Source organism: Lipotes vexillifer, unplaced genomic scaffold, assembly GCF_000442215.2.
Source record: "Lipotes vexillifer unplaced genomic scaffold, Lipotes_vexillifer_v1.1 scaffold889, whole genome shotgun sequence".
In the NCBI taxonomy this organism is placed as follows: domain Eukaryota; kingdom Metazoa; phylum Chordata; class Mammalia; order Artiodactyla; family Lipotidae; genus Lipotes; species Lipotes vexillifer.
In genome coordinates this window covers 1055057-1076859 of record NW_006788335.1, presented here as the reverse complement: position 1 = coordinate 1076859, position 21803 = coordinate 1055057, and the positions used below count along the sequence as shown (strand labels likewise).

Genomic DNA, 21803 nt, shown 5'->3' with positions numbered 1-21803 from the left:
GGTTATGTTCCTGTAAACCTAAGCACCAGAGCTAAATTAACAATTTCCCTTTTTGCCCTTAATTGGTGAAGAGTTCAAATACTGCGATTCTACCAAAATGATCCTGGGTTGTGCCTCTTTCAAACATTTCAGTTTCTTTTTTTTTTTTTTTCCCAGCCACACGGTGCACTGTGCAGGATCTTAGTTCCTTGATCAGGGATTGAACTCGTGCCGTCAGCAATGAAAGCGCCGAGTCCCAGCCACTGAACCATCAGGGAATTCCCCATTTCAGTTTCTTAATACTAAACATTGGTAAAAAAATATCTCACCAGTGTCCACGGTCAGCACAAGATGAACCAAAAGGGAAGAAGGCTCATTAACTAGCCTTGGAAGTTATTTTAATTGACCTTCTGACTCAGGGGAGCTTTAACTCTTCTGACAATGTTCCACAAGAGCTTCCTGGTCACCAATTCCTAAACTATGAAAAAGTCTGAAAACGCCCAGCTCAGAGTTATTTTGCCAAAGCTCTGGAGGAAGCTTTCTCTGGGGACAGACAATTGTCCCAGCGGTCATTCAGTTCCACAGAGCCACACCTGGATAGAGACTCTTCTCCCAAATTATACCACCTCCATCAACCAAAAAGTTACCCACTCCTGTTTCGTAAAAAGTTCATCAGACAGACTCACAGTGATACCCCTGCACTGGGAGATTAACTTCCTGAAAGAGACAAACAAGAAGTCAAAGAGGGAGACAGACCCTGGTGAAACCTCACCACCATTACCCGCTCTTAAGAAGAGGTGCTGGGCTTTCCTGGGTCTTAACTACTGCCTTCATAGCAAGACCTCCCCCTTCCATTGCACAGGCTGAATGTGCCCAGTAGGGCAGTGGAAGTCCCAGGTAAAAGCAACATAATACCCTAATGGGGACAGACTTCCTCCAGAGCCGAGTAAAATTTACAGGACTCTGTCTTGTCTGTCTTGGCTAAAGGAAATGCCCTATATAAGGCTGCCCTATAATACTGCATAATGACCAAACACTAGGCAAGAGCAAATGGCTGCAAGAGGTACACAGTAGCCATTTCTGCCCAGGGCCCAACAGAACTGCACTTAGTTATATCTCGGCAGTGAAGTTTTAAATTCCCTTCTAAAGGGAAAACCCAATTATAAAGAAAAAAAAAAACAGGAAAAACAGCAAATGCATGCTGATTCTTCCTGTTCTAGTTCCCATTTTATTATTCAACTATCGTGGAAAAAGCTCCAAGTGCACAGCACGAAACAGCAGATTCCTCCCCCCTGACCTGCGTGCAGCTTAAATCTCGCCCTTTCTCCTTCTCCATCAACTCCAGCAGCCCTCCCTCCTGCTCCCCTGGCTCCTGCCAGGCCCCAGAGGCGCCCTGCCCAGCACGGTCAGTCGGCGCCCCCCTTCTGTTTGGCCAGGGTGTGCTTCAGCTCCCTCAGGTTCTCTGTCAGCACCTCCACCTCGTCCAGGCGGCCGCACTGCTTGGCATCGAAGATGTACGCCTTGATGTTGTCGATCTGCTGGAGGAGGAGCTCCTCCTCTATGGGCTCCTCGCCCTCCTGCCCGCTCTCACTGTCCACCTCGAACGGGTTAGTACAGGGGGCCTCCTCAAAGGGGCTGCCAGGAACAGGAGGGCCTGAGGGTCTCTGAGGGGGATGCCCATCTTCCTCGTCAAAGGGGCTGGGGGCTGGGCTGTCTGGGCTAGTGAAGGGATTCCCTGCCACTGCCTCCTCTTCCTCCTCTTCCTCAAAAGGATTGTACTCCTTGAGGACACAGGCTGGAGGGCCGAGAGGAGGCTCTGCAGCAGGAGGGCTGGCCGTGCCCTCTGCTGCAGGGCTGGAGAGGTCTTCCTCATCAAAGGGATTTAGGGAGGGCACCTCATTGTGCTGCGACGTGGTGCTCTGGGGGAAGAATTCCTGGCCAGGGGCTGGGGGCCCAGACCACAGTCTGATGGGCTCGAGAGCCGAGCTGGGTGAAGGGGTCTTGGGTGCCGCACTGCTCTGAGCTGGGGAACAGCCCAGATCCAAGGCATGAGCAAGGTGGTTGCGAGGCTCTCTGCCTGGCTCCAGCTGAAAAGGCCTGATTTCTCGGAAGTCCAGGGACCGAGTCCGCGTGTGCAGAGAGGCCGCCTGGAACTGCTCCCGTTCTCGTTCCCGCTCGCGTTCCCTCAGCATCTGCAGCTGTTCCCGCTGCAGGTCCTCCTCCTCGGCCTGCCTCCGGGACAGCTCAATGGCCTTCTCTGTCTGCTGCTGGTCATACTCGTCCTGCAGTTGGCGCAGGTTCTCCTGCAGCGTACGCACTTCATCCATCCGGCCCGCGGCCTTAGCCTGCCTGATAAAGGATGTGATGTTGTGGATCTGCTGGAGGAGTGGGTCCGAGTCTTCGACCTGCCCTTGACCTCCAGAGAGCGGGAGCCAGCCCTCAGCCTTTCTCAACGGGGCAGGGCCCCCGCGAAGGGACACGACCTCCCCGTTGGTCGCATGAGACACCAGGTCACTGCGCCTTTCCTCAAGCCTTCGCTGGGGTTCCAGGGCAGCCTGGGGAGACACCAAAGCCAAAGAGAAGAAACACGGTCACCAGGCCAACAGCCACACCGCCAGCCACCCTCTGTGGTCCCGCTATCCCTGTGTCAGTGAGACTCCAATTCTCCACCTCAGTACTACGATATCCAACTGCTAAAATCAAATCAGGCTTTTTTATCAGAAGGGAAGGAGGGACAAAGCCTGATTTTCAAAATTAAAATAACAAATAACAGTAAGTTAAGGGATAAGCTTTTCTCAATCTTAGATTCACGGGCCATGTACTTGTCTTAAATCTCTGAGGTCTATTACCACTCATCTACACTAGAACCTCACACAATCTTAAATACACATATTATTCTGTTTAATATTGCATATTCCAAAGTGTTCTACAAAGAACTCCCTGGTGTCTGGGTCCTCCGCAGCTTGTACCAGGGGGAGGATTGCCAGTCTCTATGGTATTCTGGACAGGAGAAAATCAGTAGAACCTCTGAAAGAAAAATAGGACCTGGAGAGAAAAATAATTACTCTGACCTCTGAAGATGAGAGAGGCCAGAAACAGAACAGAAGGAGAACGCAAACTAGAGAGAGTGAGAGGTTCCCACTTAACGACAACCTCAGAGGACCTCCTGGGAGCCTGAGGAAGCCTCTGCGCTCGAGAGCCAGGACGCCAGCATCCCTGAGCTTCACTCACCCGTCTCTCCAGGATCTTCTTCCTCTCCACTTCCTGCTTCCTTTTCTTTTTCAGTTCCTCAAACTGTTCTTTGGTTGGCAGTGACATCAAACCAAGCAACTTTTCCTGTAGGGGGTCACAGGCAATTTTACACTTAAACCCTTTTAGGAAAAAAAGGGAACCTGAAGCCCTCTACTGAGAGCCCACTTAAGCTAAGCTACCCCACTCTCAGACAATCACGTTAATGAGCAGAGCAGGGAAGGACCTAACGCTGAAATCGGACCAGAGCCAACTTCCAAATAGGCCAGGCTTTTCCTGATGAAATGATCAACACCAGACATCCCAGTTATTTGCCCTCTCAGTGGGGCCTTTCCTGCCCGCCCTGTCTACATCCGTAAGCCTCCATCCAAGCCCCAACCCCACGCTCTTTACGTTTCTCCACAGCACTCTCCACCCTCTTAAGCTATACTTTTTAGTTGTTTCTTTTCTGTTCCCCTCTCTAGAATACAAGCTTTATGAGAACAGGAATGTCTGTCTTTACTCACGGCAGGATACCCAGCACCTAGAACACTGCCTGGGACTCAGCAGGCACTCATCAAACAACTGTGGAATACAGCCACTAATCAAAAGCAGTAAGGGCCTCATTCTCTGCATTACGATGTTGGGAAACTAACCCAACAGGACGCTTAGATCTCTGTCAGGAGCCCCACAGGGGATTGACTGTGACTCTCACAAGGGCTTTCTGAGGTAGAAACAACTTAGATCCAACCACCTAGGTCTAGTGCGCCCTTGAATAATCACCTGTTTCCTCCAAACCAATGGCCCAGGAAGAGTCCCGTAGGAGCTTATCCCAAGGAGGAAATGCTATGTGCAAGTATGTCCATCAGGCAATCCTCAACAGCAAAAAATGGGAATCTATCAAACGCCCAGTGAAAGGGGAATAGTTAGAGGATAGTGTACACAGAGCACTATTCTGTAGTCATTCAAACAAGAGCTGTTTGAGGACTGCATTAAAAAGGTCTTATGGGACTTCCCTGGCACTCCAGTCATTAAGACTTGGTGTTTCCACCGCGGAGGGCATGGGTTCAATCCCTGGTCGGGGAACTAGAAATCCTGCATGCCGTGTGGTGCCGCCAAAAAAAAAAAAAGTGCTTATGATATAAAATTCAGCAATAAGAAGGCCTAAACTTGCCAATATGCTACTTATATAACTATAAGTTACTATAAGTAGCATATATAACTACTTTATATAACCAGTGCAAATGGAATAAAAAAGAAAATATATCAGAATGAGGCAGGATGGTGTTAAGGACATAGGACTAAAAGGAATATTTACTTTTCTTTGACATCTAGATTTTTCTCTAGATGTGACTGACACATTTATAACCTTAAAAAGTAATACATGTACAAACAGAAAATAAACAAGCCATTGGCCCAGTCTGCCTTCAGAGTGGTCGAAGAGCAGGTGAGGCGAGTGCGGTGTTTCTGCCTCCCCAGGATGGCTTTACCTGCACAAAAAGCGTAGCCGAGTATCTGATCATCCTCTGTAGCCGTAAAGTGTTTGGATGTGGTGGAGGGTCCTGCTTCAAGTCTAAGGTTAAGATCTTCTTACTGAATTGGAACAAACACATCATTGTAACAGGCACTGCCAGCCTCAGAAACATGGGTGAAAAGTCCTGAGTCACCAGGCTTGCATGCCAGCAACATGTGTAGAGAAATGGGTTAGAGACTCCACTGAAATGTCCTTGCAGGCAAAGCCCATTTCTTACCCTTTGGCTGTACCCAAGGCCCCAAACAAGCACAGGGTGAACGACAAACACTCAGCCATCGAGGCACTGACCACTGGTACAGGGCCAGCGTCGTGGGTGAGTGACCAGCACAGCAGAAGGGCCCTGTGCTTGGTCTCATATTCTGCTATCACTGTCTTACAATCCTTAATTTTGAACAAGGGACCTGAATTTTCATTTTGCAGCAGACCCTAAAACCATGTAGCTAGCCCTGCACGTACAGATGGACAAGGGTCCGCATCTGTGTTCTGAGCCCCAGAACTTCCTGCACTGCAAAGGGCTGATGTAACCCCAACAGCCAATCCACAGTTAAAATGCAGGGACTGGGACTCCCCTGGTGGTCCAGTGGTTAAGACTCGGCGCTTTCACTGCCATGGGCCTCAGTTCGATCCCTGGTCGGGGAACTAAGATCCCACAAGCTGCACAGCGCGGCCAAAAAAAACCAAGGCAGCAGTCAACTTGAAGAAAAGAATCTGGGTTTCCATCTGGGCTCCAGCACTACTTCTAGCTGTGGTGCATTCTCTCACCTATAAAATGGGGATGTTAATCTCTACCTCAAAGGGTAACCGTGGTATAATAAAGGAGCTACTCTGTGTGGAAGTAGGCAGTGACTGGCACACAGCTAGTGTCAATCAACTCCTATTCCTTTAATAATAATGAACAATAGAAATCCTTAACCAAAAGTTACTGAGATGCACTGAGTGCCAGAGCTGGCAACTCCCTCAGCCTCCTCCTCACACACTCCCACTATCACCAGGACTGGGTAAGCTCAGGTCTGCTGGCCGCCCACCACTCATTAACAAAGCACCTCCTCCACTCAAGGCAGCACGTAAGATATCACCTAACAGACCTTACCTTAAAGCGTCTATTAGCTCATACACTTTCTGCACTTCCACTCGAAGGTCATTGGCATGTTCCAGACTGTAGGTTGTCTCTCCAGCACTAGGGAGAAATCACAGAGATGTTTGATCTAAGTGTCATCGCACTGAACGGACAGTGTGGTGTAAAAGGACTCACAGAGGGGTAGACAGTTAATTCTCTCCAAATGGCATTTCAGACTCTTGCATATATTGCAGTGCTCATTCCTTTTCAAAATATAAGTGCTAATCAACTAGAAACTGCTTTTAATTTGCAGACACCATAGGGACACACTAGTGCTGAGGTCTTTGAGGACCAGCTCCTAAGCTCATTGCCAAAATAAATGTGACTGAATCTATTTCAGCCTACTTTCCCTGAACAATTTCAGTGCATCTAGTAAGACGGATGAAGTGGTTTACTAAATGAGTTGGTCAGAGGAGAAGGCACTTTCTTTTCTCACTCAAAGACTACCCAGGGAGCGGAGGAATGATAGGAAAGCTGACCAAGGAATCCAAGCCATGGCCCACGTGGCACTGTCAGTTGCCCCATGCTCCTGGGTCTCACGAACAATTGCTCCCTGTGTGAGAAAAACACTTGGACTCCAACTCAAGAAAGGAGGTGAGAGGGAGTAACTCTGCCCAGGGTGGAGGAGGGGACATCAGGGAAGGCCAGAGGTGGCTTAACCCCAGTCTCAGAGGAACAGCAACGGTTATCACGTGGTCTTAGAATTGTTCCTTTACTAGTCTGCCATTCCCACCAGACTGCTGAACTCCAAGTGCAGTGATTATGGCTTTTCATTTTTATACCCCTAGTAACTAGCACATGGGACAAGCTTAAACAATGTTTACTGTGAAGAGAAACATTTCAAATGATCTCCAAGCTATTAATCCAGCCTCAGCAATGGCCACTCAACTCTCTTCCTGAGGCAACAGCAATTTAAGTTAAATAAGCAGAAAGAACTGCTGTGTTTACCTGTTTTCCATCTATAAGGCAGGCCTAGCTGGAAAAATCTTGGTGTGTGCTGTAATCTGCAGATTCAATAAAGTTGTTTCATCATCTCTAACTGCACAGTTTGCAAAAAGAACATCAGATCATAACTAAGAAGACTTGCACTTTGTCTTGATAACGCCAAGTCATGTGGAAAATAACAGGGTTGGCCCAAATCTGAAATCACTGCCCTGGTCTCAGTCACATCAACCAACTATATTCTCCTCAGAGCACCTATCATGCCTGGCATTATTATCATGTGCATTACTTGTTCACTTGGTTACGGTCTGCACTCCCATGATAATGAAGCTGTCTCCACTGTCCATTGCTGCAGCCCCAGCACCCAGAACAGCACTTGGCATGTAACTCGTGCTTGATAAATATCCACTGAGTGGATGAGTGACAGACTGAAAGGCACTTACTTAAAGCACTTCAGAACTGGTCTTTGGAGGCGTAAGAGTTAGACACCTGGAAACACGCTCAGCAACGGTAGCTCCCCCCTGGCTATGGAGGCCCATACAGTCTCTGTTGCAACTATTCAACTCTGCTGCTGTAGTGCAAAATCAGCTACAGTAATCAAACAAACAGGCATGGCTGTGTCCCAATAACACTGTATTTATAATGTTGAAATAAGTGTGGGCAAGAATGTGGAGAAATTGAAAGTCTCATACACTGCTGATGGGAATGTAAAATGGTGCAGTCATTTTGGAAAACTGTCTGGCAATTCCTCAGAAAGTTAAACAGAGTTACCATATGACCCAAGAACTCCACTCCTAGGTATATAACCAAGAGAAATAAAAGTATATGTCCACAAAACACCTATACCTGAATATTGATGGAAGCATTATTCCCAATAGCCAAAAGTGGAAAAACTCAAATGTTCACCAAGGGACTAATGGATAAACAAAATGTGGTCTACCCACACAGTGCCTTCATGCAAAAGGAATGATGCACTGACACATGCTACAACAGGAATGAATCTTGAAAACTTTACATTATGTGAAAAAAGCCAGACACAAAAGATCATATATCTATGATTCTATTTACATGAAATATCCAAACTAGGCAAATCCATAGACAGAAAGCAGACTAGTGGTTGCCAGAGAAAGGGAGATGGAGCAGGGACTGCTAATGGGTATGGGGTCTCTTACTAGGATGATGAAAGTGTTTCAGAATTAAGACAGTGCTGATGGGTGTACAATTTTGTGAATGTTATACTAAATGTGATGTGCTGGTTGTACCAAAACCACTGAACTGTACACTTTAAAAGGGTGAATTTTATGGTGTGTGAATTAAATCTTAATTTTAAAAGAAGAGACGGCACACTAGATGTGGCCCGAGGGCCAAAGTCTGCCAACCCCTGACCTAAAGGAAATGTCTGCTCTCAGCCCTGACACCTCAGTGTCACCCTGAAGTGGCATCTACCCAGGCACAAGCAAGAGGCACAGTGCCCTTGCTCACCTCCGGATGCTGCACTTGGCAGTGGTGCTTATCGTCCAAGGTCCTTCCTAAACCTGCTCAATCAGAAAAGCTGGGGTCACATGACTGAACATGACTACACAGGACTGTAACATGCACCCCAAAGAAATACAGATATGACGAAGATTCTCTGCAGTCAGTGGCAGAAGAAAAGCCTGGGCAGAGTTGAATTTCATTTTCACCTACTAAAGAACTGACCTACAATGCCAGAAAACAGTCACCACTAAATTAGTAAAACAAAGCGGAATAGCTTACTTTAATGATGCTGCCATCCTGATGTATTCAGGAGCTTTTTGGTCAACTTTCTCCATGCAAAGTTGTAATTTCTAAGAACAAAACCGAAGAGGTGAGTTGTGCTCTCAAGGTACAGAAAAGCCTACCGAGAGGTTATGCTGAATCAACAGATGTATTTAAAATGTGCAGTTTTATAAAATGAAAAAAGTGCAGAGAGTGGTTTTTAGCTCTGTTTTGTTTTGTTTGTTGTTATCAATTTCCTGATTTAGACCTACTCTACAAGAAAACCTTGCAGGAAGGAAAGAAAGCGAGGGTGAACTTTTTTTTTAAAATATATTTATTTATTTATTTTTGGCTGCACTGGGTCTTTGTTGCTGTGCGCAGGCTTTCTCTAGTTGCGGCGAGCGGGGGCTACTCTTCGTTGCGGTGCGCGGGCTTCTAATCGCGGTGGCTTCTCTTGTTGCGGAGCATGGGCTCTAGGCGCACAGGCTTCAGTGGTTGTGGCACGCAGGCTCAGTAGTTGTGGCTCGCAGGCTCTAGAGCCCAGGCTCAGTAGTTGTGGAGCATGAGCTTAGTTGCTCCACGGCATGTGGGATCTTCCCGGACCAGGGCTTGAACCCATGTCCCCTGCATGGCAGGCAAATTCTTAACCACTGCGCCACCAGGGAAGCCCGAGGGTGAACTTTTGACCGGATGTTTCTGAGAGGAGCAAGGCCTTCCAGGACACAAGTCATCTGAGTTTACCAAGGTAGAGAAAAGAAATTAGTTGCTATGTCCATTATCTGCCAGGTGATGCCGGATACCAGCACAAGGCACTGCCAGGGCTCACTTCAAAAAAAGAAGGAAGCCAAAAGCACGGCAGCTATTTACAAAAATGAGTTATCAGATCATGAGCTCCACATTAAAGGATGGACAATGGCTACATCTGCAGCTCAGCAAGGGTTTAATTAACACCATTTCTAGTAGCCTGAGTATTTTCATGGTGGTTTCAGAAATACAGCCACTGTGACCTGCAGAACTGCTACCAGTGACCATTCAGTGATCATCAGACAAAAACACATCCCTCCTTGGGGCTTCCCTGGTGGCGCAGTGGTTAAAAATCCGCCTGCCAATGCAGGGGACATGGGTTCGAGCCCTGGCCCAGGAAGATCCCACATGCCGCGGAGCACCTAAGCCCATGCTCCACAACTACTGAGCCTGAGCTCTAAAGCCTGCGAGCCACAACTACTGAAGCCCACGTGCCACAACTACTGAAGCCCACGTGCCACAACTACTGAAAACCGCGCGCCTAGAGCCCATGTTCCGCAATAAGAGAAGCCACCACAATGAGAAGCCCACGCACCACAACGAAGAGTAACCCCTGCTAGCCGCAACTAGAGAAAGCCCACGTGCAGCAATGAAGCCCAACACAGCCAAAAATAAATAAATAAAATCTATTAAAAAAAAAAAAGGATACACCCCTCCTCTGCTCAGTTTTGCACAAACTGCTTCCGATGCCCGGGCTGCTTTCCTCCTCCCCGTTTCCTACCACCTCCCTGCCCAACCCCCACCTAGCTCATCCTTCTCATCTTGCAGGCCTCACCTGGCCATTAGGAGGCCGAGCCAGGCTCACACCCAGTCTGACTCTAAATCCCAGCTTCCGGCACCACACTCTGCTCCTTTAAAGCAGCATCTACTGAAGGCATTCCAGGGTTGCTGGTGGTAATGAGAGCTGAGGCATTTGAATGGACTTAAAAGAGGAAGCTCTAAGCCTCTGGGCAGTTTCTCAAACTCCAAGCGAGTGTGGCAAGACTCTTCCAGCCCACTCTTCACCACCAGCTCCAGCTCCTGCCCACCCACAGAACTTGTCCACACCGCATGGCAACCACCCTTCCTCCTCCTGCCCCTGGGCCACGGAAGCCCCTAACCACCCCCCGCCCCGCCCTGCTGTCAAGTGGGCATGAAAGGGCGAGGGAACAAGTTTGTTGCAACATACCCAGTGACTCTGCGACTCACCCAGGGCCCTAGCTAGTGCCCTTTGGCAGAAACTAAAAATGATTCAAGGGAATGACTTCCCAAAGCATTCTCTAAAATCTGCAGGCATGTATATAACCAACAGCCAGATCTCTCGAATCAGACTCAAGGCCACACACGAATCACCTCGTAGAGCTTCACGATGTCAGGGGTGCGCTCCTTCTCGTCGATCTGCTGCTCTCTCTTGAGTAGTGTGTCCTTACAATGTGTACAGCAGCGGATCCGGTCGTCATCCTTCTCATCCAGGACAGAGCTCACGCTGCTCACACTGCTGATACTGGCCCGGCGGGAGCCATGGACACTGTTGGGTGACTGGCTGGGGCTGGTATGAGTGCTCAGGGAGTCCTTGCTGGCACTGGTGAGCTTGTCTGTAAAGCACAACACAGGGCAGGCAGCAGTGAGCCCGCAGCCTCCAATCACCCCACCAGCCACAACAGCAGTGGAGTCCAACGGTGGGGGTGGCACGAGAGCAGGCTCTGCCCACAGGCGAGAAGCACCCACACCTCTGCCTTCCGGTCTCAGGCTGTGAGGTGGGATGGACGCCCAGTGCAGCTGCCAAAGAGCCAGGCAGCCTAGGACAGTTTATCTCTGAGGCTCTGAAGCCCAACCCTAACCTGGCCTTACCACCTACTGCCCTGCTCCATCTGCCCCGTGCCTGAGACACAACCCAGGCTCTCCCTGGGCCAAACTCCACAGCCTCCCCCCACGCCCAAACGCCCGACTCCTACCCCTTCCAAAGCTCAGCTCAAATGGCACATCCTCCCGGAACCCCCCCGCCAATTCCTTGAGGCAAAAACAATCTGCCTTTCTATCAGTTTCTACTACGTCGCCCCTTGTGCAGCACTTCCCACTTTTCCCTGTAGTGATAGCTCCGTGTACACCCCAGAGCTGCCCTAGGAGTCTGTGATTCTGAGGGTAGAAACTGTCTTATTCATAGCTGCAGTCCTATATTTTTTCCAACAGGGCCACCTCATAGCAGCTGCCCAGTAAATGTCAGTTAATTAGCTCAAAAGAAGGAAGGTGAAGAGTGTCCCCAAAACATAGCTTATAAAGTCTCAGGTGAGACAGGGAGTCGCCTCAGGGAGAAAGGGGAAGTATCGAGGGAATGCGAGCCCACTGGACATCAGAGCTCGACAGAGGAAGCACCTGCTTCTGCCCCATGTTGTCCAGACAGCCTGCAGCCAACGGTACATGCAGAGTCAGCAGAACTCTCCAGGGTTGCAAAATCACCCCAAAAGTCCCAGAATTAGCCAAAACTCCATGAGATCATCTTTAGCAACCTTTAACCAGCTGAGGTTCAAAGTTCTGGACCACTGGGACACTGGGTTCCACCTAACCTTTACAGCCTCATTCCCACATTCTCAAGCAGTGTTTCACACCCCCAGCTACCGTACCTGCTCATCTACTAACCTTCCCCAGGCCTTTCCACATCCCACGCCTGTGCACCAGCTCTTCACTCTCCCCAGGATGCCTGCCTACCCCACCTCTCTGCAGTCCCAGTTGTGCTTCAAGGCTGCTCTCAAACGTCACCTCCTGACCCTGAGCACCCACACTGTCACTCTTCTTCAGCCTCTGCAGCGGCCTCAGCAGCACTCAGTGGCTCTCATATTACGACATTACAGCCTGTTCGATATGACGGTGAGCTGTCTGTGACTCTTTGCTCAAAGGAAAGGACTAGCCCGCTGCTCATTTTAAGACCACCTCCTACAGTCTCCTCTCAAAGCCTCACCTGCCACTTCAAGCAGAGCTGACAAAGATTCCATCAACTCAGGACTTCCCTGGTGGCACAGTGGTTAAGAATCCACCTGCCAATGCAGGGGAAACGGGTTCGAGCCCTGGTCCAGGAAGATCCCACATGCCGCAGAGCAACTAAGCCCGTGCGCCACCACTACTGAGCCTGCACTCTAGAGCCCGCGAGCCACAACTACTGAGCCCGCTCACCAGAACTACTGAAGCCCACACACCTAGAGCCCACGCTCCCTAACAAGAGAAGCCACCACAATGAAAAACGCCTGCGCACCACAACGAAGAGTAACCCCCGCTCACCGCAATTGGAGAAAGCCCGCTGGCAGCAATGAAGACCCAACACAGCCAAAAATAAATAAATAAATAAATTTATTTTTTAAAAAAAGATTCTGTCAACTCTCCCACGTGCCTGACACAACTTCTCTCATCATACTTGTCTCTTTATAAAGCACTTGTTTGTCAGTGTGTCTCCCTTGCTGGATGCTGGACTCCCTGAAGGAATGGATGATGCTTATAGACCAGATGTGGGCAAACAACAACCTGCAAGCCAAGTCCAGCCTGTTTTTGTATGACCCTCAAGCTACATATGGTTTTTACACTTCAAAAAGGTTGTTTAAAAAAGAAGAAGAAATGTGACAGAGACCGTATGTGGCCCACAAAGCCTGAAGTATTTACTACGTGATCTTTTATGGGAAAAGTTTGCCAACCTCTGTTACAGACCATTGAATCACTGGTCCCTAACACAGGGCCTAGGCTGTAATGGGCTTCAAGGAATAAACAAGTAAATGAATGAAGATCCCATGGGCCATTAATTTTTTTTAAAAGTCCCCCAAATCACCCAGTGGTAATTAGTAAACAAGTTAGTCTCAAAAGGAGATCAGGGTCCAGGGCCCGCCTCCCCATCACCTACTTGCCAAGGGAAGGCTGATGAGCTCCATACACTTCTTGCACATAATAGACCCACAGAGGCGGCAGTGGTGGCGGCGGCTGCGGATGCTGAACTTATTCCCACAGTCTGGACAGAAGGGGACATCCTGGTCGTTGACCCAAGGCACCACGGACTTTTCTATTGCTTTGGGAAGAAAACAACAAAAACCAAACAAACATAATTGTAGGCCATTTTAAAAAGGAGATCTGGTCAAGAAGAAAGATAAAGAATAGAAGGAATGTGAGCAAAGTTCTAGAGTTACCTCGGATCTTCGCAGACTCAGTATTTGTTCTGTCAAATGCAGTGAGCTGACAAGGAGAAAAAAGTGCCAGAAGGAATTAATCTGGTGGTGTATACACTTTCTACAGGCAGAAGCATCAAGTGGGAATGAGCACACCAGCATTGCTCAAGTCTTATCTGTCATCTCCAAACCCAAAATGTCACAAAAACAACTTTGTGGGGGACAGAGTATTAGCTTTGCATCCAGAAGGTACCTCCCTTCGCATGACCCATTCCAATCTCTTTATTGTCAGTTACCCGCTTAAGCAATAACCAGGGGTAGGCAAGGGCACGGTGGGGTGGCTACTGAAAGCAATGGGAACCCCCCAATTCGCCACAGTCCTCCTGGACAATGAAAGCGGTCACATATTTCTGCCTTACGAAGTACACATAAAGAATTGAACCCGTGTGGTTGCTGCCATGTCCACCACACAACCCAGCTTATACACAACAAGCATTTCCAGGGTTAAAGTAAACAGAGCGATCGTGGTATTGAAGACACACTCTTAAACCAACCACAGGACGAGAGGTTCCCACACTGCACACTGGCCCTGGCAGGGTACTCCTCACACACCTGGTTACTAGCCTCTCTGTTTGCCATCACATGGTATCACACACTATGCCTCACTGCGTGATTGTCCCTGGGACACCCAAATGAGGAAAGGATCTAAAGGCAGAAAGGCTGTCCAGCAGCCAAGTGGCCTTCATAGGAAGAAAAAGGGAAGCGGGATATGTGGCCAGTCATCAACCTGGGCCACTACCTTCAGTAAAGCCAGCCCAGGCTAGAACCATCCACCACGTCCTCAGCACAGCTCTAGGTGGGGCGCTTCCTTGCCAGCATCGGACATACACAATATACAAGACACATGCTACAGAAATGTAATTATCCCCCCAGAAGATTTATACTTGCAGAAAAAAAGTGTTTTAAAACAAAAGATTTACCTTCTCTAACCTGATTATTAATTTATTGACTTCAACGACATAGTGGTCAATTCTGGCAGCTCGGTGTTTTTTGAAGTCGGAAAGATGGCTTCTCACAGCACCTAGGAGGGGAGGTGGTGACATTAACGACTTGTCGTTTCCCTGAGGGAGCCTCTCTACCTTGAATTTCAAACATTCTAGGATTTTATTATATTTATCTATTTATTTATCTATCTATCTATCTATTGGCTGCACCATGCAGCATGTGGGATCTTAGTTCCCCAACCAGGGATTGAACCTGGGCCCCCTACGTTGGGAGTGTGGAGTCTTAACAACTGGACTGCCAGGGAAGTCCATTAGAGTCTTACTAAAAATTAAAAAACTAGAAAAGCAAATGGAAGGAAATTTGCTAAAATGTTAACTATGGTCACCTTGGGGCCACAAAGTATGATAGGAAAGACCTTAAGGACAGAGGTTGAACTCTGGAGTCAGCCTGTGCTCAAGTTTCAATTCTGCCACACACTGTGTGACCTTGGACAAGTTCCTTAACCTCTCTGTAACTTGGAGTACTCAGCTATAAAATGGGGAAAACAGTAGTACCTACTCCACAGGGCTGTTATCAGGACTACAGAAGTTAAAATTTATAAAATCCTTAGAATACTGCCTGGCACATGAATTTTTGTTAAATAAAAAGGCAGTAACATGGGCAATTTTTAAACATCTCATACTTTTCTGTACTTTTCAAAGCTGGTACAATATGGTTTTTCATCAGAATAAAAACAACCCTTCTCAAAATAGCCCCCCAAATGTAAATGCTAATAGATGCCCTTGGAGGGGGCTAGTTAAACTGGTAACTTCTCAGTCCAGGAGCCAAGACCCAGGACAAACCTCCTCACACAAATGGAACCAAGTAGCCTGTTTTCTCAGTGCATCTGAAATATAACCTGCTCAATCTCACCTCTTCTGAAAGCCGGCCCTGCCCCCCCCACCCTCCCAGCACTCATTTCATTTCTTCCACCCAATGATGGCCTATTCATTTAGGTACTTTACCACAGGGGTCCCCAACCCATGCCATACAGCAGGAGGTGAGTGGAAGGCAAGAGAGCGAGCAAAGCTTCATCTGCAGCTCCCCATTGCTCCCCATCGCTCACATTACCGCCTGAACCATCCACCCTCCACCCCCGTCCATGGAAAAACTGTCTTCCTTGAAACCGGTCCCTGGTGCCAAAAAGGTTGGGGACCGCTGCTTTACCATATCTAGATCTTTACGCTACACTCTTAAGCACCCACGCTTTTCTTCTTCCCTAATCAACTTTAACACCTAATTAAATTTGAGTTTCGAATTTTTAGGCGTGACAATACACATTAACTTTTAAAATTTGCCATTCACGTGACCTTTTGTAATTTGTGACTTCCTTCAGTTGCTGAAACAGGCAAGTTAATCAGTAAATCACCTTGATAATTTAACACTGGCAATCATGAAATAAGCTATCAAAAAGCTAATAGTTCATATGCTTGAAAAGTCTCCTTCATGTTTCTGTCTTTCATATGTAACTAATAAATATATGCGTACAGTCTTATTTTTAAGCCATTTTTCTCCTGCCAGAATGAAAATAAAATGTTTCCACTCTCCAACATGGTAGCCCCTAGCCACACATGGAGACTGAGCACTTCAAATGTGGCTAATGTGTGGTTGTGGAACTGACTTTTAATTTTATTTAACTTTAATTTATTTAAATTTAAATAGCCACATACAGTTAGTAGCTATCATATTGGATAGTGTAATTCTAGGACTTTCCTCTTCCAAAAAGACACATTCTGGGATTCCCTGGTGGTGCAGTGGTTAAGAATTGGCCTGCCAAGGCTGGGGACACGGGTTTGATCCCTGGTCTGGGAAGATCCCACATTCTGCAGAGCAACTAAGCCCGTGCGCCACAACTACTGAGGCTGTGTTCTAGAGCCCGCGAGCCACAGCTACTGAGTCTGCATGCCACATCTCCTGAAGCCCGCATGCCTAGAACCCGTGCTGTGCAACAAGAGAAGCCACCGCAATGAGAAGCCCGTGCACCACAGGAAGAGTAGCCCTGCTTGCTGCAACTAGAGAAAGCCTGTGCACGGCAATGAAGAGCCAACACAGCCAAAAATAAAGGTAAATAAAATAAATAAATTTATTAAAAAAATAAAAGACACATCCTGCAGCAGCACTATTTGGTAGATGACCCCAGGGTAAATATCACCTCCCTTCTTAGAACCTGTGTTCTCATCTATAAATGGAATGAGCATCACTACCCTTTCTACCTCACAAGGCTTTTGTGAAAGGTGAACAAGATAATGAGTATCAAAGTATAATAAAGTACTATGGGACTTCCCTAGTAGTCCAATGGTTAAGACTCCGCACTTCCAATGCATGGAGCGCGGGTTTGATCCCTGGTTGGGGAACTAAGATCCCATGTGCCATGCAGAGCGGCCCCAAAACAAAACAAAATATAATAAACTACTACGAAAGAATCATTATTTACCCATCGCATGGATAGAAAATACTATATTAATGATCACTATTATTCAACAGTTAAAGGACATGTAAGATTACATGTTCGAGTTTGCTAGAAAGAACGACTAGACAGAACAGTTTACTCAACTCCATGTGGCATGGTATTTTTGGTAAAAGCTTTACTGAGTTATCATTCAAATACATACAATTCACCATTTAAAGCATACAAATTCAATGGTTTTTAGTATATTGACAGGGTTGTGCAACCATCACCAAAATAAATTTTAGAACATTTTCATTATCCCGAAAAGATGGTAATTTTGAAAGTAAGCAGATGATACCACAATTACATGCTTCAGAAAATTAAGTTGCATGAACCAGTGCTTCTCAGTAGGCAGGTAATCAATGTCTACACAAGAAGAGACAGCCCAGTCAATGGACTGCACCTGGGCTGATGTCAGAGACCTGGATTCCCACCCCAGTTCTGCAGTTTCCTAGCTGTCTGACCCTGGGAGGTCCCCATGGAGTTCAGTAAGGATTAAATGAGAGTCCACAAGTAAAGCATTTAATGCACTGCCTAACACAAAGCAGAGGCCCAGCTCATTCTTGTCCATTTTCTCCCCCCACTAGAACACAAGGTTCAGAAGCTTACAACCATTCTGATTTACTGGTGTCTCTTCAGCCAACTCTTAAAACATATAGATGTTCAATAAACATTTGCTGAATGAATGAATGAATGAACGAATGAAAAGAATTTCTTACCAAGCTCCTGGGGTTCCCACACGTAAGGATCAACCCCTCCATAGCTGAAAGACTCATATCCTTGGGTCCCTGATTCAGCTCGGTCATCTCCTTCTCGTTTCAATAGCCTGTTCTTTGCTTTCCTAGCCTTCTGGACAAGACCTTGAAAAATGGAACAAACACCATATGAATCCACGAAGATAACCCAGTAGAGAGACAAGGTCCTATAGGAAGAGCCTAGATTTAACCTATCAACAGGGTCCCAATGCATTTCATGGCTTCTCCTGTATCAGGGTTCTTTCATTTTCTGAGGACATAAGTAGTATGAGGGAAGGAGGAAAACTTCTAGAATCACTGTCACAATCCCATTTACTGGTCCAATTCCATCCTCCAGCCCATATACATTACAGGGATCTTGTTACTTAAATCAGTTATAAAGTTAAGGAGAGACTCAACTGCAGGCTGAGGAACATCAACAAACCCTACCCGTAAATCGGTTCTGAAGTAGAGATTCTTGAATTCAAAGATCTGTACTTTAGATATGTAGTATGCAAGGGAACTCTTGGGTCTGGGGTCCCGTAAGAAAGCTGCAGACTGTGATTTCAGAAGTATTATGATTAACTCTAGTCTAAAATCCTAGGGCCATAAAAGATAAAAGAGACTACTTCAGACAAAATTAAAGAATTTCAAGGACTGTAACAGCTCGGGGCCAAGGAAGTACACAAGAGGAACTATGTGCTTCTATGAGGACAAAAACGCCAAGTCAAGAGCTCGAAAAGTAAAGAGAGAGAGCTAAATAGCAGGAATATGAGGACATTATGTTTTTATTTATTTATTTATTATTTGGCTGCAGTGGGTCTTCGTTGCTGCGCTCGGGCTTTCTCTAGTTGCGGCGAGCTAGGGCTACTCTTCATTGCGGTGCGCGGGCTTCTCATTGTGGTGGCTTCTCTTGTTGCGGAGCACCGACTCTAGGCACGCAGGCTCAGTAGTTGTGGCATGCAGGCTCAGTAGTTGTGGCTTGCAGGCTCTAGGGCTCAGGCTCAGTAATTGTGGTGCTCGGGCTTAGTTGCTCCGCTGCATGTGGGATCTTCCCGGACCAGGGCTCGAACCCGTGTCCCCTGCATTGGCAGGTGGATTTTTAAACACTGCGCCACCAGGGGAGTCCCGAGGACATTATGGATAGTATAGTCTATCCCCCGGTAAGTCATTCCCTAGCCTTGGGTCTTGCCTCCTAAATTCCAGCAAGACAAATGGAATCAGAATCTTAATAAACACCAGAGTGTCTCCCAGATTCCAAGCTTCCTAAAAAAGAGGGTGATTAAGAGGAACAGAGAAAATGAGGAAAGTTAAATTCAACTGATAGCCCTTGTGTCCTGAAAAGGCTTTGTTAAAAAAAATGCATCTCAGATAAGGCAAATGTCCTAGACACAAAATGGACTAGACACTGAATCCTTCCTGAAAGGTTTGGATGGCTTTTTTATAGCAGAAGGTAGCTATAAATAAGCCTAGTGAAGGCACCAGGAAGACAATGGGCTATATACATAAATAGTTTCCCTCTGATGTGAGATACTGTGAGTTAGGAGAGAAAGTAGCCCATAACCTGCCCTTGTCAGGGATGGTGAGGCTAGTTTTAAGACATTATGCTAGAGTTAGAACCAAAGCTTGAGCCAACCAAAGAAGGTCCTTCTTGCAGCCTTCCATTGTAACGGACACTAAACAGAGAATTAGAAATGCCCTTCCTAATAAAAGCAGGCTTTAGGGCTTGCAGCCCGGCCCCTTAGCTAACATCTTTGAGAGTTATTTCCAGTCCCAGGTTTTCCAAGAGCCCAAAACAAGCCAAGTAAAGGAAGCAGAGGTAGGAGGAAAGAACTCCACCTGAAGAGGTAGTTTCCAGTATCTGATCGGCCCAAAGCATTTCTTCAACTCAGTACCCAGTTTCTCCTTTTCATTAGTGAAAAGAAAGCCCAAGTCTTGACTTCGTGCAAATGTTTTGTGATTATGAGCTACATGAAAGAAAAGGGGACTAAAATCTAGGTGCCTTATTCATTTTGCCTGTCTTCCCCTCACAGCCAAAGCAGTAGGAAATTCACTGTCTCTCAAAGGAGGCAGAAACAGAAAAGCAGAGAGAAACAGACACTGACAGAAAAGAGAAACTAAATTTGATAACTCCCGGTCTCTCTCCAGCTAGTACTCAGGATCAACCCTCACTTCATTTCAGTCAGCAGCAGAAGGTCCTATATCTATTATTCCCTCGATAATCTTACACATTTTTCCCCTAATACAAGGGCAGTCATCACAGGAATGTGAGGACGTTCTCTAATCTCTCCACCCACTGGCCATCAAGGTTTTAGTGATATCACGGTATATGACTCAGTTGAGCTGGCACTAAGACTAGATGCTCACTGAAAATCATGGAGGCCCTTCAGTTATCCAAAGGACACTTAGACAATCAGTTCCTTCATTTTCTAGTTTTCCAGCTGCAGTGCATGCTGTGACTGGAATACAGGGCCTCACCTCATCACTGATGCCACGTGCAAAGAGCAGCATTAGGCTTAGAGGTGACGGAAGACATGGGGTCAAGGCCTACCTCTGTCAATTCCTATCTGACCTTGGATAAGTCACTCCACATCTCTGAGCCTCACTTTTTCTCTATAAAATGAGACCAACACCTTCCTGCAGGGTTGTTGGGAGAGTCAAATGAAATAACAATGTATGTGAAAGAACATACATTTCTCTTTTTTTTTCTTTTGGGTCTCCTCAGTTATGACTCTGCTCCAGCCTCTATAGCCAGAAGCCACCTAGTCCACTGCAACCTTCAAGATTTTGAAAATGTTTGACTTTGTCATATTTTTGACAGAAGTTATAAATGTTAATACTTTCAACAACTCTTTTTTTCTGAACTGAAAAGTGAGACATGGAGTGAGACTTTGATTACAAGGGGCATGTGACTCACACGTGTGGAGACCAGAGTCCGCTTAGGAATACACGGATCATTCCTTTCTCTCCCACCCAACAAAGAATTGTGAATACAGCAATAGACCTTTTTAATCTCATTGCCTTCAGAAATGTGGCCAGCTATTAACTAAATCACTAGAAAAGTGAATTCCAGAGCACCAGCATCATACTTAGGGGTTAGAATCTAAAGTTCGGGAAATGAATAATCTGTATAGCAAAAATCTGAAAAATTCTTTCTGCAACCCTCCAGGACCTGAGGGTCCTTGGAAGCTCAAAAACCAAGTTTTAACTTTCTGGGTTTAACTCCTTACATTTCACCCATAATCTTCCTTTTCCTGTGCTGCAGAGGACAAGGTCTGGTTGAAGAAGGATGGCAGGAAGGCCTGAATTTGTGACAGGTAAATGGGTGTACAGTGTGCCTCCACTTACAGAGCAAAGGAAGGGAATTCCACCCCAAACCCTCTTAGGCTGGCAGTTAGGTAATTCAAACATTCTAGCAAGAGACAGCAGAGGACAGTAATTACGCTTACTAGGTTCAAAGCCGGGCTCTACCTCACTTTGCAACTTCAGGCAAGTTATCTCTGTGTCTAATCTCTCTGTGTCTGGTATCCTCATCAGTAAGATGGGCTCATAGTCACATAGTTATTGTGAGAATTAAATGAAGTTAATACACTGGAAGATTCTGAATAATGCCTGGCACATGGAAAGCACTAGAAATATGTTGTCTATTATCATTATTAATTTCGTATTGTTTATCATATTACGGTGTCAACATGGTAGCTGATGAAAACCATCCCACGAGTTAAAGCTCCCAGTTACAGAATGAGATAAGCAGAAAGTCCCTGCCTCTTACTTTTAATTTGCCCTTTGACATCACGGTCTTCCCCGGAGTGCTCTTCCTCATAATGTGACTGCAGCTGATAGAAAGACTGCAGGTCCTTCAGGCACAAAGGGCAGAGGAAGCCCTCCCTCACTTCCCCTGGGTCATCCAGAGAAGCCATGGCAGTGTCACTCTCAACCCCCGCAAGGCAGGGTCCTCATGCCAAGAGTCAGCTTGATTCCTCCACAAGAGACAAGGGATCCGCAGCATTAGCTTAACCGAGCAGCACACAGGTGATGGGGAAGTGGCATCACGGCCCTGGATGAGGTATCCTCTCTGGAGTAGGAGTCCTAAGAAAGGAAAGAAGCGGGGGGG

The 21803-nt window shown here is 46.8% G+C and overlaps 1 protein-coding gene across 1 annotated transcript in view; it reads right to left on the bottom strand.

Annotated features, from left to right (window-relative positions):
• Positions 1–1215: 1215 nt before the first annotated feature.
• Positions 1216–21803, bottom strand: part of RBSN (rabenosyn, RAB effector) — a 21123-nt gene continuing 535 nt past the window's right edge. The window contains exons 2-12 of the mRNA XM_007461570.1: positions 21462–21778; positions 17675–17815; positions 14443–14543; positions 13484–13529; positions 13204–13365; positions 10674–10915; positions 8556–8626; positions 5832–5918; positions 4698–4800; positions 3211–3315; positions 1216–2534 (exon numbers count right to left, since the gene is read on the bottom strand). Of these exons, the coding sequence (XP_007461632.1) occupies positions 1386–2534; positions 3211–3315; positions 4698–4800; positions 5832–5918; positions 8556–8626; positions 10674–10915; positions 13204–13365; positions 13484–13529; positions 14443–14543; positions 17675–17815; positions 21462–21609 (2355 nt within the window). The 5' untranslated portion in view covers positions 21610–21778 and the 3' untranslated portion in view covers positions 1216–1385. The remainder of the gene's footprint in view (positions 2535–3210; positions 3316–4697; positions 4801–5831; positions 5919–8555; positions 8627–10673; positions 10916–13203; positions 13366–13483; positions 13530–14442; positions 14544–17674; positions 17816–21461; positions 21779–21803) is intronic.